Source organism: Ostrea edulis, chromosome 6 (assembly GCF_947568905.1).
Source record: "Ostrea edulis chromosome 6, xbOstEdul1.1, whole genome shotgun sequence".
NCBI lineage: Eukaryota > Metazoa > Mollusca > Bivalvia > Ostreida > Ostreidae > Ostrea > Ostrea edulis.
The window spans coordinates 31,279,963-31,307,647 of record NC_079169.1 but is presented as its reverse complement, the minus strand read 5'-3'; the positions used below and the strand labels follow the sequence as shown (position 1 = coordinate 31,307,647).

Sequence of the window (27,685 nt, the reverse complement as noted above, 5' to 3'; positions counted from 1 at the left end):
CCTTTGGTTCATGGAATGTAGTTTCGAGGAGAATTAGAGGAGTCGTCGCTCATCACAAACGATGGGCCATATCATTAGATGTTTAGTATGTAGAGTCATTCATACTGAGGTTGTGGAAGAATTTAGTTCCTCTTCCTTTATCAACGCTTTGAAGCGTTTCTTGGCGACAAGAGGACCTATTTGCCAATGCGGGTCTGATAGGGGCCCCCCATTTTGCAGGAGCAGTTTATGAGCTCAATATTTCGGCAGATTCTTAGAGGAGGAATCAGTCAATTTCTTCACCGCATCGCTTGTTCAGGGATCTTTAATCTCATTTCGGGGGATCGTATGATTGGTGCTTCCAGGGGAATGTAGCAGAATATTGGACTCCATGCTATTCAAAACAAACCAGAAGGACCTTACTCATGAGAACTTGACCACCTTTATCGCGGAAGTCACGGCAGCTGTAGTTGATTCACGGCCACTGACAAATCTTTCTGAGGACCCTTCATACCTTGTTATATTAACACCGTCAATGTTATTAACACATAAGTCTGGTCAACTTCCAATGTGTATTCCATTGCTTGGACCACAAGATATATACAAAGCACAATGAAAACATGTACAACTACTTGTTAATGAGTTTTGGAAAAGGTTGCAAAGAGACTACCTCTCTTCTTTACAAAGTCGCGTAAAGTGGACTGGTGATGCTCCAAATGTGAAACGAGACACTATTGTTATGTGTGACACTGACTCTCTGCGATATAAGTGCTCGTTAGCTGTTGTAATCAGAACATTTCCATCTGATGATAGCCGAGTGCGTAATACTGGTAACATTAAGGTAGATTGTATGATCACCATGTGTTTTCATGTCTTGTAAACAATCATATTTCATTCCTCATGAGCAAGTTACTCAAAGATTTAATCATATTTAAATTCCTGTTGATCCTATCATGAAATATTGATTACCTTTTCCAATTTTGGTGATTTTGTTTCAAATTCAGGAGGGTAGTGTGGTAAAACGGAATTTATTATCCGTCTCGATTCTGTATTTTATGAATTGCACTAATAGTCTATACATCCGGAAACAAAATTCGCGGCGATTTCTAAAAATGTCTTCCTTTTCTTCAATTCATTTGAATTTCTACCAGGTGTTGGCCCCATGGAGTAAGTTTATGCAATCAAATGATAATTAAACAATTGATGCTATATATTTTTCTTTGATTTATTCAGTTCAAATGGATGCTATAACAAAGCGATGGGAAGTATTTGGATGTCGTGCAATTTATTGGGGTTTCTTTGAACTAATTATCTCTGCATTTGTCGATATTTGATACAATCAAATTATTTCATGTTTGAAAAGGTATTTTGATTGTGATAAATTTATGCTTTGATAACCATGTAATGCATTTCGTCTTCAGAAAATTGTAAGAGTTTAATTCCTTTATTTCAGTTTTGTACCTCCCCGGAATAATCAACATAATTTATTAAAGAATATTCAATGTACTTCAAAGGTTGCAGAGCAAACTTGATATCTGTAAAACTTAAAAGTAAACTCACTAGGATTTTTACATAAACCCTATGTAGAAGTTTCAAGAAGAAGGCAACTGATTTTTTCCTATTTGACTTCCTGGTGAATGTTCTACCATTAATATTTATTGAAGAGACGACCCAGCGAAATGAGGTGATTTGCCCGCAGATTGTTTCTTATCTCCTGATTAATTAGTACTACTTTCTTATGTCCTGATTAATTAGTACTACTTTCTTATGTCCTGATTAATTAGTACTACTTTCTTATGTCCTGATTAATTAGTACTACTTTCTTATGTCCTGATTAATTAGTACTATTCTTATGTCCTGATTAATTAGTACTACTTTCTTATGTCCTGATTAATTAGTACTACTTTCTTATGTCCTGATTAATAGTACTATTCTTATGTTCTGATTAATTAGTACTACTTTCTTATGTCCTGATTAATTAGTACTACTTTCTTATGTCCTGATTAATTAGTACTACTTTCTTATGTCCTGATTAATTAGTACTACTTTCTTATGTCCTGATTAATTAGTACTATTTTCTTATGTTCTGATTAATAGTACTACTTTCTTATGTCCTGATTAATTAGTACTACTTTCTTATGTCCTGATTAATTAGTACTACTTTCTTATGTCCTGATTAATTAGTACTACTTTCTTATGTCCTGATTAATTAGTACTATTTTCTTATGTCCTGATTAATAGTACTACTTTCTTATGTCCTGATTAATTAGTACTACTTTCTTATGTCCTGATTAATTAGTACTACTTTCTTATGTCCTGATTAATTAGTACTACTTTCTTATGTCCTGATTAATTAGTACTACTTTCTTATGTCCTGATTAATAGTACTATTCTTATGTTCTGATTAATTAGTACTACTTTCTTATGTCCTGATTAATAGTACTACTTTCTTATGTCCTGATTAATTAGTACTATTCTTATGTCCTGATTAATTAGTACTACTTTCTTATGTCCTGATTAATTAGTACTACTTTCTTATGTCCTGATTAATTAGTACTACTTTCTTATGTCCTGATTAATTAGTACTACTTTCTTATGTTCTGATTAATTAGTACTACTTTCTTATGTCCTGATTAATTAGTACTACTTTCTTATTAGTACTACTTTCTTATGTCCTGATTAATTAGTACTACTTTCTTATGTCCTGATTAATAGTACTATTCTTATGTCCTGATTAATTAGTACTACTTTCTTATGTCCTGATTAATTAGTACTACTTTCTTATGTCCTGATTAATTAGTACTACTTTCTTATTAGTACTACTTTCTTATGTCCTGATTAATTAGTACTACTTTCTTATGTCCTGATTAATTAGTACTACTTTCTTATTAGTACTACTTTCTTATGTCCTGATTAATTAGTACTACTTTCTTATGTCCTGATTAATAGTACTATTCTTATGTTCTGATTAATTAGTACTACTTTCTTATGTCCTGATTAATTAGTACTACTTTCTTATGTCCTGATTAATTAGTACTACTTTCTTATGTCTTGATTAATTAGTACTACTTTCTTATGTCCTGATTGATTAGTACTATTTTCTTATGTCCTGATTAATTAGTACTACTTTCTTATGTCCTGATTAATTAGTACTACTTTTTTATGTCCTGATTAACTAGTACTATTTTCTTATGCCCTGATTAATTAGTACTACTTTCCAAAACTGAAAATAAATATACTTCAACCACTCTTAATGTTAATCTTTAGAAGACTCAGATTGCTACATTTTGTGAAAAATAGTACATTGTAAGAAGTAAATCAAAATATTCTTTTATAAAGAAAAGGCATATTGAAAATATGTCCTCTTCCAAACAGTTAGAAATTTTATTTAGTTAATTTGGTTTGTAATAATTTGTCAACGTGGCATTTGCAAGAGTGCTTTCAAAGACCCCTCCTTACACTATCTAAGTGTTTTGGAAGTATTAAAATAAACTTCCCACATTACTGCATACGCTCAGACTAATATCCAACCAATATTATTTTATTACAGCGAGAATTGAGTCATAGTTAACACAGAGCCATCATGTGTAAAAGTCCGACGTTATACACCAGAAAACTCATTGAGTAAAACATTACTGCGTTTAAAAAAATATCAAATATGTATGTGGGGCACATTAAAATACCTATTCAAGCTATTTTGGGTGAATTTGGTCGATTTCCACTGTAATTTCAATTTCTGGAAAAGATCCCTACTTTTATTGTCAAGTAGATTGTATGGTGTGTTGTTTTAATGATGCCTCTCAGTCAGATGTAATCCTGATGTATTTCAAAAGATGTCTTATTAATTTCAGAATGAGCTTACATTCATTAGCATTTGAAACATGTTATGTAGGGGATAGGGTTTATTTTACTATTGATTGTACTGCTGATATGAGCATCTTGGAAAATATTTCTTGAATCAATACTCAGCAGTTGCAATACTTCTTTTTTCAATCTATAGATATTCAAAATGTGTGGATTATCAAATATTCCAAAAAACTCTCTTCTTGTAATTTTGAAATCACATTTTGTTTCCAAAGTCAACCGCATCAAAACATACGACTTTTTACCATTTTACAACACCATTTCCCACGATTGATTACAGACTAGACTTCTAATATCTACAATAAAATTGGAACTCAGAAATAATCATAACTTGTGATCAGTCATCCCAAAAGTTGCCTTATTAAAAGCACTTTAATCTTACGTACAAGTACTCTGAAGGTGCTAAAAGATGATGTTGTTCCTAATTGACAATATCTACATAATATATAACCTCATTGACAATATCTTTGTAGTCTTTGGTGATCAGGTCGTTCCAAAAGAGTGTTGGAATCCCTATGGGCAGGAATTGTGCTTCTCCATTAGCTGACCTGTTACTGTAGGTGAGGGTAGTAGCCTGGGAATTTAAGAATCTGATACTTTTTGACAGCTTCTGGTAACTTTCTAGACCAAAGTAGTCCAACTGGTAATTTATTGAACTGTGTAGAATGGATGACGTCACAGAAATATTCCAAATTAATGACAGATTTAATCCCACATTACCTCATCTTACCATGTGATGATTATGTCGATTCATGTTTATTTTCAGTTGATTGAGTATCGATTAACTGACTGCCACTCATATTTATTTCTGGGATCAACCATCTTCGCTAGCCAATGGTGTTCGGGGGAGCGGCATGGACTGAAAACCCTTGGCTAGCGAAGATGGGGATCAACTGACTTTCCAACAAATTTAAAGTCTTAACACCAAACATAAACATCATGTTTATTACAGAACATGGATTTTATATACTGTAGTATAAAATGTAACAATAATATAAATAACAAGAAGTAAATGGGCCACAACGCTCACTTTAGCCACCCTACTCATACAGAGATGGTATTCAAAAGTTTGGAACACTAATAGCGATTTAACAATAAGCCACGACCTGCTTATCGGATAACTGTTATCTAAATAAATTTCATTTTCGAAAACACGCGAGTGTGAACAGTGGCGTTCCACACCAGCATAGTTCATGAAGCGCGTTAGCGGATACGAAGAGTTCATGAAGCGCGTTAGCGGATACGAAGAGTTCATGAAGCGCGTTAGCGGATACGAAGAGTTCATGAGGCGCGTTAGCGGATACGAAGAGTATGCTGGTGTGAAGCGTTGCCGGTCATGACCTCATGTATTTTCAAAATTGAAATTCATATTTTATATTTACACTCAACTTTCATTTCCGTCAGAATTCCCGGTCATTAAAATAGTCAGTACTACATTTATCAAGATCCACACACTGTTCACACCTGCATTGCATTTATTAGGAAATGGCTATCATTATTGAAGGTAAAAGCATTGGAAATGTAAATATATTCGACATATCTCTGGATGGTTGAGAATTATTTTGGTGAACTCATTATTGTATTGGTATTGGAAAGATTTTCGCAGGGACTCTTTGAACCTCTACCGTTGACCCACACTAGGTCATAATTCATAAAAAAAATCAGCACATACAATACCTCTACATGAAGATGCTTTCATATCATTATGTCACATTCTAAATAGTTTGATATATTTTCCTACAAAAAAATAATCCTGTTGTGACCCCGCCCTTATCCCAGGGGTCATGGTTTGAGGAAAATTAAATCGAAACTACATTCTTTTCACATAAACCTGACGAATTATAGCCTTATTTTCAACGAGGATTAATTATAAACATTTTCCTATATCTCCATTTGTAGAAGTCGGAGTCTCATGCTGATCCTGACAACCATCATTTGAACAAACTAGATCTACACTATATGTCATTGTTTTTTTCAAAATTGACCAATGTTCAACAGTTAACAGTCCGCCATCTGTGAAAAAATATTGAAGAAAATAAAAATTCTTACATTATGCATAGGCAATATGAATATCTTAAAAAATGGAGGAGTAGTTAACAGGACAAACCATGCACCATGAATCAGGCGGATGGACTGATACTGAACAAAACTACCCCCCCCCCCTCCCCTTCCGGACACAAGTCACGGGAGCTTACAAAACTACACCAAAACAAGACGAAGACAGACAAAAATGAACAGAAAAGCTCTCGTCGGCGCAGGTGAGCTAAAAACAAAACACATCTGAAATTCTTATTTTCTGCAGTCATATCATTATGATCTATTAGTATCAATATATCATAACATAAATGTAACATTTCTTAGGATACATTAATATTGTTTGTGTTCGGGTTGATTTAGGCCCCTACTGTATGTAATGGCAGAAACATATTAACTGATACAATATTACATAGAAGAAACCTGTAATGACGACATGTTAATACTTATCTATATGTAGAAATCATGGGATTATACAAGTACATCTTTCCCAAACATTATAATCAAGGGGCATATAATAAGACCTTTCTAATGAAATTTCTTATTCAGTGGATTTTCTATTCAGGAGCCTTGTGACCGTGCTGTATGCTCCACTTCAATTTCATTTTGTTAACACTGTGCTTGAATAAAATTATATTGGTTTGTACTGCTCGGCTTCGTATGAACGTTTTAGATAAGTAATTGACACTGGTTTGTTATCCTTTCAGATCCGCCACATTACAGTTTAAAGGACTCCTGATTTTTCCCATTGGAAGCTGTCTGGTCAGACCCTGTGAAATAATCCCTTGGAATTGCTAACATATCCCCTTCCACAACTGAAAATTAAATATTAAACATCATGATACAAATATAAAAAGGATTACATAATATATAGTAATTTTCTTAATATTTCATTGCATACGAAGTCCTAATAATGTCCCCTAAACCCAAATTACTAGGAACTTAGAGATAATATCATGGATACTCTAGAATATTGTGTGTTGATGGTCTACTGCCTGTTTACAGGATGACGCATTACACTTAAAATACAAAAGATAATCAGAACAATGCTCAAACTGAATATATACCTGTCAAACATATTCATTAATTCATTAGTAATCAAAGAGAGGATTAACCTCCAAATCAGCCATTCGTTAGCACACAAAAAAAAGGGGGGGGGTGTTCTTTTGGCACTTTCTCTCTAATATCGGAGATAATTGTTAAAATTTAGTTCTAACATGGCTTTGTTAAATATCAAATAGAGGAAAGGTTTTACTTTAATAAAGTGTACCCGAAACAAAATCACTTTCCAAAATATACTTGGCATCTACACCATTGGGAATATGTACATTAAGGTTAATGATTTTGGTATTATTGGTACAGTAACTGTTTTTCCTTCATGGTTACCCATGAAAGGGTGACCTTGACCTTAGATATTTGAAATAAGAGGAATCTTCCTCTTAACAGGTTGTAATTTCCTACTCTTTTCATTTTTCCCGCTAGGTGATGATGGATGAAGAGATAGACAACGGACACAATAGTTGAACATTTGTTTCAAGTTCTTGTTAGTTATGTTTCTATCTTGTTTTGTGCCCTACAAAATACGCATGTAACCTTGACTTTTGACCTTGAAAAAAAATTTCTTCCTCTAATCATTGGAAACATGTATACCAAGTTTGATTACTTTACTTTTATAACCATGAAATTGACCTCTTGGAGAAACAATAGGTTTCTTCCTTTAATTATTGAAAACGTGTACAGAGTTCGGTGATCCTAGCCTTACAAGTGCTGTTTTATCTGACTCACAAGATCCTGACCGACGAACAGACGCACTGCACCATGCTATGGTATCTTTGGTATAATGGGCGTATGAAAACCGAGTAGCTAGATGAGCAAATTTCCTATCAATGATTTTCACTTAAAGATCACCATTGCATATATAATACACAATACATACGCAGTCTCTTAGTTGCTTCGTCGCCCGATATTGTCCCTCTGTACGGCGAGAAAAGAAATTTGTACAGCAGACTAGCTATGCATCCTCCTAGTAATGGTCCCACCCAGTACACCTACAACGAAAGAGGAATTTTTATTTTATTTTTTTATGGTATATGATTCACCAGTAATTTAATTTACATCGTTAGAATGTTAAAGCTGTTGAAAATAATAAAGATTGATACCCAATGTGTGTCAAAATCGTTGGAGGCTACAGCACTCCCTAGTGATCGAGCGGGGTTCATACTGGATCCTGTCAGGGTTATCTGTAGATGAAATACAATATACATGTACATTTAAAGCTATACATGCAACAGAGATCTGTATAAAAAATGACTAAATAATGAACAAATGTGTGGTTTAAAGAAATAATTCCTACAAAATTTTGATAAATTAACAATTGCTATAAGAAAGTAATCAGACATTTTCTACAACTGTGGATTTACTGCCTTTTCATGAATATGGATGAAGGAAGTGCGTTAACAATCTCAGCTCGCATGTTCGTGGGAAATCAAGATGGAAGACAAGGGATATTGTATATGTATTTATTTACATTCTTAAGGTTAACACTGGTTGATTTAAAGGATAACCATTGTAAGGAACAAGACATTTGGCATTCATTATATGGCTGAAACTATAAATACAACCATGTAAGAGGTACGCCACGAGAAATCTGGGGTACAGAAAGGGAAGACGTCTACTCTATCACAGTATGAGAAATCTGGGGTACGGAAAGGGAAGACGTCTACTCTATCACAGTATGAGAAATCTGGGGTACGGAAAGGGAAGACGTCTACTCTATCACAGTATGAGAAATCTGGGGTACGGAGAGGGAAGACGTCTACTCTATCACAGTATGAGAAATCTGGGGTACGGAAAGGGAAGACGTCTACTCTATCACAGTATGCATACCCTACTCTCGATTTTTACTAATAATGTAAGAGTAACTTTACACTAATACCATTTCCGTGTTAAAATGCCTCCAAACAATCCATGCACAATATCGAAAAATTAAAACGTGAATTAAGTAACATTGTAGACCAACTGGTGTGCATGCATTGCCCATGTTTAAGATGTAGGCCTAAATTAATTTTTTCTTCTTCCAGACCTAGTGCCCTATTCATTATACTGTATATTAGTTTTTAAGAATGTTCCAATAAGGAATAAAAATAGGAAGCTTTCTGAAGTTTTGTTGGTATTCAGAAGACCACGTTCTAAAATATTGTAGGCAAGTTCTAGTAGTAGTCCAGTGAGACAGGTTTAAGTCTACGTCCGAGAGAAAAAAAAATGAGATGGGAGAGCGATTTGAGCTCAGCCTCAAAGTCAAGTAAGACGAAGAAGAGGTAGAGGACAAGAGGTGGGTAAGGAGTTGCCCGAGTCTGTCCGAAGCTATGGTTCTATTACATCTTTTAAATCAGCATATTTGCAACATTATTACTGAATACTCAAATACCGTATATACTCGCCTATAAGTCGGTCCGCCTATAAGTCGGTTGTATTTTTTAAGGTTATTTTGTAGGAATTTGTCATTGACCCGCTTTTAAGTCGGTACAAATTTTTGTCAGAATAGGTTGACAATTTCAAGTCAATCCTCTAGTGTTTTAACCTATGTTTCAAAAACTATTTTGAGAAATTAATAATTATGAGGTGCTCAATATCCAAGCCATATCCGTTTGGGGTTTAAACGCATCCCTTGATCTATTATGGACCATGGTCCCTTGTTTACCTAAGCAATGCTGGTCTCCTAAGGACCAGTACCTGACACCGCGCCTCGCGAAAACTGTTATTGTGGGATTCTGGTATAATTCATTGTATCAACAACAGTTTTTAAGAGTCAAGAATGATGATCTAAATTATCTGTTAACATTATTCAATCTTTTAAGAAATATATTTCAGCCGGTATACATATGAATATTTCAATATTAAATCGGGTTCGTAATTCAATTTTACCGATAAACGATAGATTATTTGAAAGTATTACACTGTAGTTACCGGTATGTAAATAATTTTAAACTAGATAAAAATATGTAAATATTTGTACTTTATACATGATTTTAAAATACATAAACAATACGTCTAGATATTTGTGAACAATAATCATTTGTGTGGTAGTCCATGATGATCATCGGAGTTGTTTAAAAACACTACATTACGCCGCCCAGAAAAATACCAATCTTCTTAGGAAGCGCCTATAAGTCGGACATAGAGTTTTGGACCAAAAATTGACTCCCAAAAAAACTACTAATAGGCGAGTATATACGGTAAGTGATATAGAGATATGAATATGTGCGTTGTACATAATCGATGTTTTATGTCGTGTTCTTTGAATGATGTGGACATCATTCCGTAAGGGGGGGGAAGATTGTAATAGAGTGATCTTTGGGTTAATGAATAAATTTTGCTATAGATATATGCTTCAATGTATTTTACTTTAGAAAACCCTAGATCCACTCCTTTATTTCTCTAGCCCTTACATGTACATATATAGGTGAACACATTTAATAGTCATTACCTTAAGGCATATGTCAAAGGTCTTGTAGTGTTCTTGAACTTCATTGGTTGTGTTTTGTGAAGTTGCTTTTGGTTGGTTTTTATTGTTTTGGTCATTGGGTTTTACCGCCAAAATTGAGCATTCTTTGTCTAGTTTTGAGAGAGGACAGACTTCATATCGACAACATTGACTAAGACCTTCTATAAAGACTTTTCCTTCTTTTCTGGTAAGTAATTCATTACTAATTATCCTTATTGGTAAATGTCAATTAATATTTCCAGTCTATATATTTTTGCAGATTTAATGAGATTCCTTTTGCACTAAATATTAACTGAGAGAAAGGCTAGATCTACAAAGAATGATAGTTTTGTTTAAAGCTCTTTGATTTCATGAATCAATTGCTTATATTTAGAGTAAATTGGTGAATCTATCAAGTTACACTTTATTTTATAATCAGAATATTTGATTAACTTGTTCGGAGTGAGCAATTGAGTCTAACTTTAATAAATAGTATTTTTAGACTATTGTATGTAAATTACAGAGTCCATGTACATATCCACATAGATATATATACCCTGTACTTGTATGTGGAAGCCTCTTCCCATAGAATGGTAAATATATGATTTAAGTTTTAATGATAATGTATTCTTATGACTATGGGAGAAATCTGTTCATACCAGTATATGTAACTTTAAGAGTTGTCTCCCTTTATTGTGATTTTGATACAAGTAATACATTTATCTTGATGGAAATTACATTCATTAATCATATAAGTAATATTGTCAATTATTAATTAATGCACTCTGTGATATCATATTATTGTTATTGTACCTGTATTGCAGGGCTAAAAAAAAAAATATGTGCATGTGAGATATCCTTCACTGTGATATTAAATTCCCTGAACCCATACAGGAGTTGCTTATTATGAAACTAAAAACCTGTTACAATTTGGCGCCCACGTTGGGACAGTGACGGATAGTCAGAGACTGAAGCAAACTGGTGAAAAACAGCTACCAAGGGGATCTGTGAGACCAGCGACAACTGAAGGTGGATTTACCTATTGACTCAGTATATAGTGAACATGTGAACCACGTGTGATGTGTCTGTGATTCGTGAGTTTACATAAAGCATTGATTCTGGATCAGCTGATTGACTGACACTTTGGTGAGTTATATGTTTATTCGCATAGCCTAGCTGGTGCCTCAACCAAAGACTTTTGGAAAACATTCAAAGACTTGGATATTGCCCTAATTATATATATGTCAATAATTTTCTTAATTTACTGCATGCTAATGTTCTTGTTTAGAACTGCTTGACTATATGAGTACTCATTTATAACTTTTCTGTAGTACATATCAAATCACTTGTCCGTCTGTCTGTAGTATCTGGAGTACCACATTTAGAACTTATTCTTTGTGGTTTATGGTACCTATGTTTCATTTGAAGTGCACTTCGATATTCATTATTTTGAATTATAAGAGTGAGAGCGATTAGAAGTGTGCCAGAATGGGTAAGTGGTGTTACTAACTGTGCACTTTATTTCTACTGTAGTGTATATATCAGTAAATCCTACCCAGGTTATACTAAATACTCTATAAATTACCTGCTTTGACATTTGACAGTATACAGAGAAGACTATTTGATCAAGGTGGTTTATTCAAGTGGTTTCATCAAGTGTTATTGAGGGAGCATAGTTTGGTTTCTCAGTGAATTTAACAGGGTTTTTTTTACTAGTCATTGCTGTGTATAATTGTCTTAAGTGGTGATTACATTGTTTGGTATAGCACATACAATCTATATATTATACACATTCAGTCCCTTCAACCTTGCATTCCCATAGCCCTATTCATTTTTTTTATTTCAGACGCATTTAGATCGTGTTCGATTTTCTAATTTACATCGGGTTCGGTTTCTTTGAATTACGTATTTCCGATCGAGCTCGAGCTTCGCGATATTTGTGTAACTGAAAGTGTTTCCGGTCAAAACAAACCTTACAATTTCGTGTTTAATTTCATTTATTCCATAAGTATTTGTTGTTTATTTCACCTCAGCATTTGAGATACAGGTAAATTGACGGTATATTTACTCGTCCATTCTTTTTCAGGTTTTTTTATCGCGGAATATTCATTAAAGTTTAATATATTTAGACTTTGAATTTTCGATCAGCTGACTTGCATTTCTGTTGTTACTTTGCAACTTGTTTTATAAAATTATTCCATCTGGTTTACCATGAGTGTGTTGCACTTACCGAAAGTGAACATTTGTTATTGTTTGGTACACTAATTAAACTTCATTCCAGTTTTCTAATTACCCTCTTAATTCAAACTAGGAATAGAATAGCAAAATTTCCCTTGTATTTCACTTGTTCATTCAGAACAACCCTCCTGTATTTATTATAAATCAGTTCAGCTTATTCTACTTTGCTTGTAATTCTGAATTAAGCATTCTGGAAGACTTTGTAGCCATTGGTAATGCATTGATTATACAAATATTTTAGTGTGAATATATGTACTTATTTTGTTGTGTTATTTTATTGTGTGCTACTTCACATCAATTCATCATGTCGGAAAGTGAGGACACAACATTGACTCCTGCGGAAATCGAGAACATTGTTAAAGCAATCGGATCAATGAAAGTGAAACCAAAAGCTGACACACCTCAGGATTTCATACAGTGGATGTCTGCACTAGTTAAGAATCCAGAAGTGAAAACGGAAACAACAAGTGCTGATGCCGTAAAGGTGGACTCGCACACAACTCCTAATGTACAGTATCCAAGGATATCCATCTTCTCCGGAGACTCCAAAACAGATGCATCTTACGATGTCTGGCGATATGAGGTTGAGTGTTTACTTAGCGAGTCATATAAACCAGAGACAATACACCATGCCATACGACGTTCATTGAAGGGTGAGGCTAGTCGTGTTGTTATGCATCTTGGTCCAGGAGCTTCTGTCACCTCCATCTTGAAGAAACTTGACAGCATTTATGGGATTGTGGTAGAAAGAGAGGATATCTTAGCCGAGTTTTATAGTGCTCGTCAAAGGGATGATGAGAATTGTGCGAAATGGAGCTGTCGTTTGGAAGATATCATCAGTAAGGCACAACAGAAAGGACTCATAGGCCATCATGAATCTGAGGAAATGTTGCGCACCATGCTGTTCAAAGGATTAAGACCATCTATCAAGGATATTTGTGGTCACCTGTATGATAAGTGTCATACATTTGATGAATTAAGAGCAGCAGTGAGAAAAGTTGAACTTGAGCATCAACCAGATACCAAGGATAAGAAACTTGCCACTGTAAAATCAGCAACACTGACAGATTTATCGGCAAAGAGGTTTGAGTCACTCGAAGCGCAAATCCAGCAAATGACTACTGAGATTAGAGGTTTAAAGACCCAGCAATATAGTTATAATCCACAGATGCCTCCTCAAAACAAACAATTTAAGCCGCATTACAAGGGTAAAAATCAGAGGCGAGGAATCAAAGGAGCCAGAGGTTCTTACCAAATGCCACAAACTGAAGTTGATGATTCAGGAGCTCCAGATTCAAGATACCAAAGTAGAGAAGAGCCTGAATGCTATACTTGTGGACAGAAGGGTCACATAGCAATAGGATGCAGAGTAAGGATGGATCATAGCAAGGCTCATTTAAACTACAGAAAGCCAGCTTCTGGGGGCGAGGGGTTGACAGGAAGGCAGAAGGCCCCAAGTCAAAATTAATTGGAGCAACCAATGAATTAACAGTTGCAATCAATGGTATACAATGCCAAGCACTTCTTGACACCGGAGCCACAGTCTCCACTATAAGTGAAGCATTTTACTATCAATATCTTAGTTCTGATGTTGAACTCCATTCTATTGATGAGGTGATCAAGATTGAATGTGCAGATGGACAACTGATGCCTTACATTGGTTATATTAGTGTTGACTTGACACCATTTGGTATCCCTGCATTGGATAAGCTCCATGATTGTTTGTTCTTTATTGTACCAAATAGTACTTATAATACCCATGTACCTGTGCTGATTGGAACAAACATTTTACAGAATCTGATAGATGTGACAAAAGAGGAATATGGCTCTAGGTTCTTACAAAACACTGCCATTCTTACCCCATGGTACTTAGCTTTTCGATGCATTGTCCTTAGGGAAAGAGACTTGCAGAGGAATAGGTATGCATTAGGATTGGTGAAGAGTGCCGAAACCAAGAGGTTTGTGATTCCTCCTAATAGTAAAGTCACCATCAGTGGTTATGTGAATAAGAAGGTTCCATACCACAGAGTCACCATGATGTTAGCCCAGACTCCTAGGTCCTGCATTCCAACTGATGTAGATATTGAGGCAACACTCCATCCATACCTCTATGAGGATTACCAGGTAGTGCCTGTGACCATTAACAATGTAACTACTAGGACTATTTCCATATCTCCAAAAGCAGTGGTGTGTGAGGTCCAGCCTGTAGTCATTGAAGATACTGGTCATGATTGTCCATCATCTGCATCACCTAAACTAGATGAAATTTGGTCCAAGATCCATTTACCAGATAACATTACTAATGAGGATCTACAAGCATGCAGAGACTTAGTCAGTTCTTACCAAGACATCTTTTCTACTGGTGACACTGACATAGGAACCACAGATAAAGTAAAACATCGGATTGAACTGACTGATGAGACACCTTTCAAACAGAAGTATAGACGAATACCCCCAGCATTGATAGATGAAGTCCGATCTCACATTAAGGAGCTGTTAGCGTCTGGGATTATCAGACCAACCCGCTCTCCTTTTTCCTCCAATGTTGTCCTTGTTAGGAAGGCAGATGGATCATTGCGGCTGTGCATTGATTACAGGCAGTTGAACGCCAGAACCATTAAGGACAACTACGCTCTGCCAAGGATTGAGGAAATTCTAGACTCACTATCGGGAAACACCTACTTCAGTGTCCTGGATATGAAATCAGGGTATCATCAGATTGAGATTCCCGAAGACCATAAGGAGAGAACCGCTTTTACTACCGGACCTCTAGGATTTTATGAATTCAACAAAATGAGTTTCGGATTAGCAAATGCCCCTGCTACCTATCAACGTCTTCAGGAACAGTGTTTAGGTGATCTCCATTTGAAGATTTGTTTTATATATTTAGATGACCTAATTATATTTTCTTCATCTTTCAGAGAACACCTTGATAGGCTACAGCAAGTGTTCCATCGAATTAGAGACTATGGGCTTAAACTTTCTCCCAAGAAATGTTCCTTTTTCATGAGGAAGGTTAAGTATGTAGGACATATTGTCTCCAAGGATGGGGTCGAGCCAGACCCAGATAAGATTGCCAAAGTGAAGAACTGGCCAATACCATCTAATCCAGAAGAGGTAAGACAGTTTCTCGGATTTGCTGGATATTACAGGAAATTCATAAAAGATTTCGCTAAGGTAGCCAGGCCACTGATAGATGTCATGGCAGTAGGGAAGAAGCCCAGAAGTAACAGCAAGGAGAAGATTAACCCTAAATGGAGATGGGATCAGGAGCAGGAAGATGCATTTAACTTTCTGAAAGACAAGCTGACTTCACCACCTCTCTTAGCCTATCCCGACTTCAATAAGCCATTCATGCTACATACTGATGCATGCCAGACTGGATTAGGAGCTGTCCTTTATCAGGAACAGGATGGGATGGAGCGTGTCATTGCTTATGCCAGTAGAGGGTTAAGCCGTTCTGAAAAGCACTATCCCACGCACAAACTGGAATTCTTAGCGCTAAAATGGGCTATTACGGAGAAATTTTCAGACTATCTCCAAGGGAAAGAGTTTACAGTTTACACTGACAACAATCCTCTGACTTATGTGTTGAGTACTGCTAAATTGGATTCTACAGGACATCGTTGGATTTCGCATTTGGCCAATTATAACTTTAAGATCATTTACAGATGTGGGAAACTCAACATAGATGCAGATGGATTATCTAGATTGAAAAATGATTCTGAAACCATCTCATCTGATTCTATCAAAGCCATTTGTCAGATATGTCAGCCCTACGCAGAGACATTAGCTGTAAATGAAGAAATCTGCCAGATTATGCAGCCAGTTACTGGTGAACAGGAGCAATTTGATATTGCCTCATTGCAACGTGCAGACCCTTACATCACATACTGGACCCAGCAAGTGTTGTCAGGTGAAAAGCCATGCAAGAAGTCTTTGCAGACAGAAAATGATATTGTCTTCCATCGAAACTTCTCAAAGTTGCTGGTTAAGGATGGAATTCTTATGAGGGAAGTGAAGACTGAGGATAAGACAATTCAACAGCATGTCATCCCAGCATCAGCAGTTCCAACCATAATGACTTACGTACACAATCAGATGGGACATTTAGGCCGAGAGAAAACATTATCACTACTTAGACGGAGGTTCTATTGGCCTAAGATGTTCAAAGATGTGGCGGACTGGATAGACAATTGTGAACGATGCATTAAGAGCAAACAGACAGTTGAGAAGACGGAGTTAGTAAGCATCAGATCATCACAACCTTTAGAGTTAGTTTGCATGGATTACCTTACTCTAGAACCATCAAAAGGAGGGATTCAGAATATATTGATGATTACTGACCACTTTACGAAATTCGCCATCGCAGTACCAACCAGAAATCAAACAGCAAGAACCACGGCTGAAGCCATTTTCAACAACTTCATCTTACACTACGGAATACCAGAACAACTTCATTCCGACCAAGGCACAAATTTTTGCAGTAATATCATCAAAGAATTGTGTTTACTTTTAGGCATCTCTAAATCAAGGACTACTCCATATCACCCAATGGGAAATGGAATCACCGAACGATTCAACCGCACTCTTCTCTCCATGCTAAAAACTTTGGAAAACTGTCAGAAAGCAGATTGGAAGAGTCATATTAACAACTTAGTTCATGCCTACAACTCTACAGTACACGACACAACCAGGTTTTCACCATTTTTCTTGATGTTCGGAAGAGAGCCTAAATTACCTGTAGATGTTGTGTTTGGATTGTCCAGGCCACAGGATGATGACAGGTGTACAACGAAATACATATCCCGAATGAGACAGAGGTTACAAGTAGCATTCCAACAGGCTCAGACTGCAATGAAACACTCTCAACAACGACAGAAAACCAATTATGACTTGAGAGCGAGAGCAGCTACTTTGAGTGTTGGAGACAGGGTGTTGGTTAAAGTCGTAGCTTATGATGGTAAACATAAGATCGCCGACAAGTGGGAAGATCATCCATACCTTGTAATCTCGCAACCTAACAATAACATCCCAGTCTTTAAAGTTAGAAGAGAGGATGGTGAAGGACGATGTAGGACATTACATCGCAACTTACTGTTACCAATAGGTTCCAAGTTTACTTCAACCAAACCTCTTCAACCTACACCAAGACCAAGACAGAAGGCAGAAAAGAGAGCTTCTACTGTACTCGAATGTACTAATGGCGAGGCTTCTCTTACAGTTTCAGATTCAGATAGTGAATTTTCATTTATAGATTTCCCTATAATTGCTAGAAATTCACCGAAAGAGACCTCTAGTCAAGAGGGTGACGACCTTTCCTTGTCTAGAGAAGCTTCAGAACCTGGCTTGGAAGAGGACGCTCTTCATCAGGATAGATCTGAGAACCAGTCTGAAGGTGATGGAGATGATAGCCTGAGGGATGATCAGGATACAGAGCCTTCCACTGATACTGAACCAGACATAGATACAACACCAGTTCCGACTCCTAGAAGGTCATCGAGACAAAGAAAACCTCCAGAATGGACAAATGATTATGTGATGATGACACAGACGCAACCAGACTGGTTACAGCGAGCCACCTTTGTGAAAGAGATGATGGAAAATGGACACTTGAAAAGTGTGGACTCTAGCGTGTGCCAGATGATGTTATTAAATATTGTGTCATCATCTCGTTAATATGTTTTAATATTGCTTTTTGTACATAATCAGTGTCATATGCCGCGTTGTACATAATCGATGTTTTATGTCGTGTTCTTTGAATGATGTGGACATCATTCCGTAAGGGGGGGGGGGGGAGATTGTAATAGAGTGATCTTTGGGTTAATGAATAAATTTTGCTATAGATATATGCTTCAATGTATTTTACTTTAGAAAACCCTAGATCCACTCCTTTATTTCTCTAGCCCTTACATGTACATATATAGGTGAACACATTTAATAGTCATTACCTTAAGGCATATGTCAAAGGTCTTGTAGTGTTCTTGAACTTCATTGGTTGTGTTTTGTGAAGTTGCTTTTGGTTGGTTTTTATTGTTTTGGTCATTGGGTTTTACCGCCAAAATTGAGCATTCTTTGTCTAGTTTTGAGAGAGGACAGACTTCATATCGACAACATTGACTAAGACCTTCTATAAAGACTTTTCCTTCTTTTCTGGTAAGTAATTCATTACTAATTATCCTTATTGGTAAATGTCAATTAATATTTCCAGTCTATATATTTTTGCAGATTTAATGAGATTCCTTTTGCACTAAATATTAACTGAGAGAAAGGCTAGATCTACAAAGAATGATAGTTTTGTTTAAAGCTCTTTGATTTCATGAATCAATTGCTTATATTTAGAGTAAATTGGTGAATCTATCAAGTTACACTTTATTTTATAATCAGAATATTTGAATAACTTGTTCGGAGTGAGCAATTGAGTCTAACTTTAATAAATAGTATTTTTAGACTATTGTATGTAAATTACAGAGTCCATGTACATATCCACATAGATATATATACCCTGTACTTGTATGTGGAAGCCTCTTCCCATAGAATGGTAAATATATGATTTAAGTTTTAATGATAATGTATTCTTATGACTATGTGAGAAATCTGTTCATACCAGTATATGTAACTTTAAGAGTTGTCTCCCTTTATTGTGATTTTGATACAAGTAATACATTTATCTTGATGGAAATTACATTCATTAATCATATAAGTAATATTGTCAATTATTAATTAATGCACTCTGTGATATCATATTATTGTTATTTTACCTGTATTGCAGGGCTAAAAAAAAAATATGTGCATGTGAGATATCTTTCACTGTGATATTAAATTCCCTGAACCCATACAGGAGTTGCTTATTATGAAACTAAAAACCTGTTACATCTATTTTTCTATTCTCTCATTTATCTGTCTGTGGATATGTTTTATACAGGACCACAATGTAAACTAGTCATTTATACTAATTGTGATATCCTGTCTAAATAAAGAATTTATTATTATATAGGTAAACGTGTTTATCTTAGTACAGCGTACTTAATAGTTAAATGGAACAAATAAATTACATTTGAAAACAACTAGCACTATCAAAATTGTAGAAAATATTTTCTTTTAATGGATCAAATAAATTTACATTTGAAAACAACACATAATTTTACAAAGAAGTCGCTGCTGATAAGCAATGTCGTGCGATTCTCACATTACATTCCAGTTCTGTGTAGATCCGAACACCATATGATGAAACATGGGTTTTTTTACAAATAGGAAATGAGAGTCATTATCCCCTCTTTTAACCGTCTCTGATTTATTGTCTGAGTGAGGAATTGCGATCTCCAGAAAGATACCTGATTAATTACTTAGCGACACCTATACATGTACTGTGATCTACGATGTGTGGTCGAGAATTAATACGTAAAATATACCAAATTCAAATATCTTTACAAGATTCAATTGTCATATGACATACATACGATGGTCATATAAAATCAAGTCCATCATCCAGTAATTTGGCCTTGTATGACTATCTAAAGAGCAGCGAATTCGTATTTGAAGATGGTGAAAATGTGATGTCCAAAAGTTTTCAGTTTTAAAACTTAATCTGATTAAAAGGATTTAAAAAGCGTGAACTATCACGGCAAAGTCACACGGTCTTACATGTGCTATATATATAAATATCCGTCTATCACCTCCGTAATTATGTACTATATATATAAATATCAGTCTATCACCTCCGTAATTATTGTTAGAGCAATACACAGGTTTTGATAACGATGTATTTATCACCTCCATTTTATCTGCATTAGATAAACTGCTGTTAACATATCTCAGACAATGTAATTGAACTGACTTTTTGTCCTTTAAATCAAAGGCCAACGAAGGCTTTGCAAAGTTATCATAATTTGAAAATTGTGATTAATAGCAAATGAATTTGATATACAAACTGTAACATTCTCAAACATAAACCGACAAGGATCCCGCAGAGACAAGCATGAGATGTTATTAGTACCCCTCAAGAACTCTGTACAGTAAGGAGACATCATGTGATATTATCAATACCCCTCCAGACCTCTGTACAGTAAGGGGACATCATGTGATATTATCAATACCCCTCCAGACCTCTGTACAGTAAGGGGACATCATGTGATATTATCAGTACCCCTCCAGAACTCTGTACAGTAAGGAGACACCATGAGATGTTATAAGTATCCCTCCAGAACTCTGTACAGAAAGGGGACATCATGTGATGTTATCAGTATCCCTCCAGAACTCTGTACAGTAAGGGGACATCATGAGATGTTATAAGTATCCCTCCAGATCTCTGTACAGTAAGGGGACACCATGAGATGTTAGTAGTATCCCTCCAGAACTCTGTACAGTAAGGAGACATCGTGTGATATCATCAGTACCCTCCAGAACTCTGTACAGTAAGGGGACACCATGAGATGTTAGTAGTATCCCTCCAGAACTCTGTACAGTAAGGAGACATCATGTGATATCATCAGTACCCCCCAGAACTCTGTACAGTAAGGGGACATCATGTGATGTTATAAGTACCCCTCAAGAACTCTGTACAGTAAGGGGACAACATGAGATGTTATTAGTACCCCTCCATAACTCTGTACAGTAAAGGGACATCATGTGATGTTATAAGTATCCCTCCAGAACTCTGTACAGTAAGGAGACATCATGTGATGTTATTAGTATCCCTCCAGAACTCTGTACAGTAAGGAGACATCATGTGATGTTATCAGTATCCCTCCAGAACTCTGTACAGTAAGGGGACATCATGTGATATTATCAATACCCCTCCAGAACTCTGTACAGTAAGGGGACATCATGTGATGTTATAAGTATCCCTCCAGAACTCTGTACAGAAAGGGGACATCATGTGATGTTATTAGTATCCCTCCAGAACTCTGTACAGTAAGGGGACATCATGTGATGTTATTAGTATCCCTCCAGAACTCTGTACAGTAAGGGGACATCATGTGATGTTATTAGTACCCCTCCAGAACTCTGTACAGTAAGGGGACATCATGAGATGTTATAAGTATCCCCCCAGAACTCTGTACAGTAAGGGGACATCATGGAATGTTTTATACCTCATGACGATATTTCTAGTACAAATTGTAATGATAGCCATTTCTCCATGAATGTGCTACATTTGTGATCAATGCTCGTGTATGTTTGTGTGTCACGTCACACATACATAGACTGTAAATGTAAGAAATAAACTTCAGTTTTTAAAAAATACACGAGGGTATGACACTTCATGCCAATACGCCTTTCATACCCTCCTATATTTTGAAAACTTAAATTTATTTCTTAAATATTTGTGGATAAACAAATTACTGGATGATGATGGGGGGATATCAAGCTTATTAACTCTCCAAAAATTATATTCCCTTTGAACGTTGCTCTCGAGAGATATGATTTGTGTTGCGTGAATGAACTTCAGATACCCCTACCCCTCATTATCATGCAATGAATGTATATTATATTCATTTGGGGGGTTGGGTTACTTTTATAATATTATGGTCAGAGACCCAAGTACATTGAATCCACATCAATAAATGAAATTGTTTAAAGAATTTCGAATAACTCAACTCACTTAAGGAAAGTCAGAAATCCATCAACGTTTTAATTTTACCACAGAAACATTTTTCATCTGGTGTAGAATACTATTAAGTTTCATAATTTCAAACTAGTCTAAAACATATTCTTATGAGCTCATTACATGTTTTAAAATTTTGAATATCTGCCTATTACATTTTAGAAGATGTCAAGATATACGTTACGTACACAAGAAAAATGCAGCATTGCTACTGTAAGACCAATTTTCATAGAAGCGCTTCCAAAATCCGTCCTGTTCCCATCTGTTGTCGCAACAATGACCAACACAAGGCAGAAGGTTAGAATCAGTTCGATGCCCACTCCTTGCAGAAGGGTGTAGTTGGCTGGAACCTTTGTCACTCCAAGATTGGCATGAAATACATCCGGGGTCGCTCTGAAATCATGTTTGCTTTGTCATTAAATATTTTCTTTCAACAACCAGGATATAGTTGCACGAAAATTTAACATGTCATTAATTCTTATAATTATATAGAGTAAGTGTTAACTAAATGATAAATTCAATTAACGTTTGCGCTCTTGTGGCTTAAACATTACACTCGTTAATGCGAAAAATCCACATATTAACTACATGTTATACTGCTGAGATACATAGGTGTAAATTATGTATCAGGAGTTTATAAACAGTCTCACGTGGATTAGTCAGATGTCTCATTTTAATTTCAAAGGAGTTCCGTTTACATCTGAGAATCCTCACCCTTTCAGAATCATGGCTCCTACAATGGCGCCGACTGTTTGAGCAATCGTGTAAAACAAGGCCCGAAATACAGTGATCTGAAAGCTGACAAATAGTCCCCAGGACACGGCAGGATTGAAATGTCCTCCCGAAATGTGACCAAACATCTGAATTAGGGCCATAATAGCCAGTCCAAATGCAAGTGCAATCTGTAAAAATAATTCAATATGATCTTTACAGACAGATATGGAATATATTGGGATAAATAAGACTCGACAAATACAGGAATTGTAATAAGCAACAAAATGCACTGCATTATTAGACTCATCAAAACAAAAGTGTAACATCAATAAGTCTGTGTTTAGTAAACCAGAATTGATAAAAGAATCAGATAAGTCTGTTTTGGTTCCAGCTGACAAAGCTTGCAACAACATTGTCTTTGTTTGTAAGGCTCGTTATTACAACTGTATTTTAAATGAACAGGTAATCATACTTATACTCCAAATGCCCTTTCAAAGGATGAAATTCTTCAAAATCGTGCTTCATTTTAAAACAAATTTAATATCCAAGTCAGTATGACGAATCAATATGAGTTACCGCACGTGTACTGGATTCCTAAACTTCACAGAAACCCTAACAGGCAAAGATCAAGTAAATGTTTTACTAAGCCCCTATCTTGACTCTTCGCGAAAATAATTTCAGCTGTGAAGGCATATTGTGCAACAACATATACCAAAAGTGGAGTAAATAAAATTTCAACTCTAAAAATTCTAAGGAACTTTAAGTAAATTTGAAATCACAAAACTTTTCTAAAAGCAACAACACCAAAATGTATGACTTTTTCAACTTTTTATATCTAATGATCAGTCCTTCAAAAATTATTTGGTTAAACACCACTCTGATTCTACGCACAAATACTCTGAGTTGATATTAAAAAGATGTTGGAGTTCCTCATCGACAATATCTACGTAGTCTTTGGAGATCAGGTCTCCCAACAATCTGTTGAAATTCCCATGGGCATGGAATGTGCTCCTTTTTAGCTGACCTCTTTCTTTCTATATTCTTATGAGGCAGAATTTATTTAAAAACTTTCTTTATGAGAAGAAAAAATATCCTGCTGTGGCCATCAACTCGACACACATATATATATATATATATATATATATATATATATATATAAAAGCACTAAAGTTCCAACAACACCCGATACCTCAAAGTGTCGGATCCACAACATGGATACAAGGTCAAATACGAAAATTTATACAAAGCACTAAAATTTATCAGTTTCCGTGATTCTATGTTTTTCTTACACATCTACCCTAGACATGATCAGTACGGGAATGTCTGATGTTGATTTAATTTCCTAGACTGCCTATTCTTTGTTTTTGTTTGGAGTTGGTCCATTTTGGTAACTTATTCAAACTTGTTGTTTACATTATCTTTCTCTCAAACTTTGTTCATTTCTTACTCCGTTTACATAGCTTATTTTCATTTATTTATTTATTTATTATTTATCTATTTTTTTGTATTTGTTACTTACTATTATCTTTTATAAATTATGCATGGTTAAAATAGAATCTCTCTGGATACGAGTTAGCTTTACTATTTGTCAACGTAATTGGGTTAACTCGTTCCACTTGAGATTAATTAAGTTTATTGTTTTTCTTTTCGGACATTTTGGATCAGCTCTTTGGACGAATAAGGCATGTCTTAATTCGCTCCACTTTTAACATTGATTGGCAAGCCTAAAGACCAAAAACATGTAGTCTGTGTTGTAAATACGTTTGTAGATTAGTGTAGTTGTAGTGCTAGATGTATTTATATGTAGAGTTTGTTATTATGCTCTGTTGATATTGACCACATTATGTAATTGTTTTCGTTTGTCCTGAAGAAGGGACGGGTTGTCCCGAAAATTTGACAATCTCGTTGTTCGTGTCGTTGGTCATTTTAGTGCTTTGTATATATATATATATATATATATATATATATATATATATAATATATATCGACGACGTTTTATCTATCAACAATAATCATTTTATATTAATATGTCGATTCGATAATATATCCCAGTGAACTCGAAATAAAAAACGAAAAAGAGTCTTCCACATCTGCTTCGAACCTATATATTTTATTGAACAAAGATGTCAACGGCAAACTAACACTCAACTTTATGACGAACGGGATTACTTCAGCTTCTCCATCGTTAGCTTCCCATATTTATGTAGCAATATTCTAATATCACCTGCACATGGTGTTTTTGTCTGATAACTTATTCGACATACAAGAGCTTGTTCTGCGTATGATCAGTTTTTAAACGAGGTAGACTACTGACAAACAAGTCGATATTACACGGGTTTCAACAGTATCATTTAAAGTCAGCATTTCACAAATTCTATGGTCGTTATAACGATTTAGTTTACCAATACAACCTGTAATTGGATTAAATGCTGTCCAACGCGTTTCATACCAATATTGTTAGGCAGTTCTTTACACACTGATTTGACTACGGATTACTTCGTTTATATGATCAAGATATATCGGTAAAGTTCACGGCGGGTGTGACCAGTCGACAGGGGATGCTTTCTACTTTTAGGCACCTGGTTCTACCTCAGGTATTTTCAGGGGTTCATGTTTACCCAACTCTTAATTTTGTATTCCTTATAGGAGTTGTGAGATTGATCACTGTTCCTTATCTTCACCTTTCGTGCATATGGAATCAGGACTGACGCGTAGAACCAACAAGCAATAGAACAATACCGACCACAGTCAAGTCCTGTCTGATTAATCTTACGTCTTCAATTTATGCAAAACAAAATGTATAATAAAGGGGTGGGTGGGGGGGGGGGTTAGAATTTGATAAGTCTACATGTATACATATTGCCGATACCACATCCGATCTTGAAATTTCAAATGTATCGCTGTTTGCATATCAAAATATGTCAACGATTACAAATCACACAAAAAAAATTAATTCTCTATATATTCACTTTAAAAGTCGTTTTTAATAAAGATGTCGACACGTTTAGCTAATTAATAAATGGTGTAAAAGACTCTATGAGAACAGTAGGAATGAGAGTAGTAAACCCCCAGATGCGTAACCCCGAAGCAGTTTACCCAAGATTAAGCGGAGGTTTAAATGTCTAGGTGTAGTGTGATTGGCTAATATCAAGAGTGAAATTATTTGGAATTGAAAGAAATAGTGTAGAAGTTTGAATTTGTCGAGATGACGGGAAATTACAGTGGTAGGGGTATATCAGAAATAAAGGGTTTCATTCACTGCAGATCGCTGTATGTTGTAAGAAAGAACAAATATGACCTATGAAAGCCGAAACGGGAGTTGTTTTAATACCGCTTGGAATGAACTTTCAAATATAGTTTAGCAGTAAGAGGGTCAAAGGTCACCATCTTGGAAAAAAACCCTCTGATTCTGTATTTCCGTGATCCACAGCCTCATTGGATATCATATACATAAATATATATACAATTATAAAAACAAACAAAAATGGCATTGTGGAGAGTGAGTAGACAACAATGTTACATACAATTTAGATTAAACAAATGCTATCACACCATATGAGAGTTTCGTAGCTTAGTAGCATACTGTAAAACAATTTTCAATATTAATAAGTTCTTTAGTATTTTTAGCACTTCGTTCAACGCCCGTACCTGTACTCTAACCTAATTATTAATTTGGTAAATAGCTCTTTAGAGCTAATGTTGTATTGTTATACCATGTCCGACTTTAAATAAAGATTATTTGCTTTGATTTGATTGTCATTGTACGATTCGCTACAGCGATGATTTCCGCTAATGAAGATGTACTTGTCATCGGTTCTATCAAAAGAAAACAGGCGCAATTTCACCGATTTTGAGGGCCATCTCATAAAATCGATCTAGAAGGAACGGTCGGCTGGTTATAGAGAAAACACAAAATTCGTCACAGACGAATGACTGAATAGATTGATTATATGTAGTGAAGGTATTATAGAAATGTTTTAATTTTCCTACACATGTAATTGAAATTTTAAAAAGTGTCTGATTATCGTGTAATCACAGGTCAAAGGTTGAATTCTTCCAGATCAGCTTTATATAATGAAAATGGGAAGGGAAACAATACCTTCCAGAAGGGCTCAACATAAACCTATCCTGATATATAACAAGAGTACCGCAAACGGTACATAATACGCCCGTGAAATGCTTACATTGGGTGTTTTTCTCGTGCTATAATTTGTATAACTTTGCTTCAGGTAGTATCAGCCATCATGAGGCTGTGACAAACTTTCATATGAACAAAGGGTCTTAGCTTAAAAATCGAGATTTCCTCAAAATGGACCAAGTACAACAACCTGTAATTTTTTCAATAATGGAAGAAAATCAAAATCCTTCCCCCAGATGCACATCATCAATACCCATACAAACACTCCACAAAATAAGATGGTCCTCACTTGAAAACTGTGGGAGGAGTTGAGCGGACAAATAATGTACCCTCCATAGAATATTAATTTCCAAATAACTAAGTTCAACAACCTGTAATTTTCTCAAAAATTGTAGAAAATCAAAATCCATCCCACATGCACATTTTCAGTACCTATACAAACACTCCACAAATTAAGAAGTTCCTCACTTGAAAACTGTGGGAGGAGTTGGGCGGACAAATAATGTATCCTCCATAGAATATTAATTTCCAAATAGACTAAGTTCAACAACCTGTAATTTTCTCAAAAATTGTAGAAAATCAAAATCCATCCCACATGCACATCTTCAATACCCATACAAACACTTCACAA

General features: G+C 35.5%; 1 protein-coding gene across 1 annotated transcript in view; it reads right to left on the bottom strand.

Moving 5' to 3' along the window:
* Positions 1 to 4,773: 4,773 nt before the first annotated feature.
* LOC125645846 (aquaporin-1-like) overlaps positions 4,774 to 27,685 on the bottom strand; it is a 62,655-nt gene continuing 39,743 nt past the window's right edge. The window contains exons 3-7 of the mRNA XM_048871711.2: positions 22,917 to 23,104; positions 22,391 to 22,595; positions 8,037 to 8,117; positions 7,814 to 7,925; positions 4,774 to 6,692 (exon numbers count right to left, since the gene is read on the bottom strand). Of these exons, the coding sequence (XP_048727668.2) occupies positions 6,595 to 6,692; positions 7,814 to 7,925; positions 8,037 to 8,117; positions 22,391 to 22,595; positions 22,917 to 23,104 (684 nt within the window). The 3' untranslated portion in view covers positions 4,774 to 6,594. The remainder of the gene's footprint in view (positions 6,693 to 7,813; positions 7,926 to 8,036; positions 8,118 to 22,390; positions 22,596 to 22,916; positions 23,105 to 27,685) is intronic.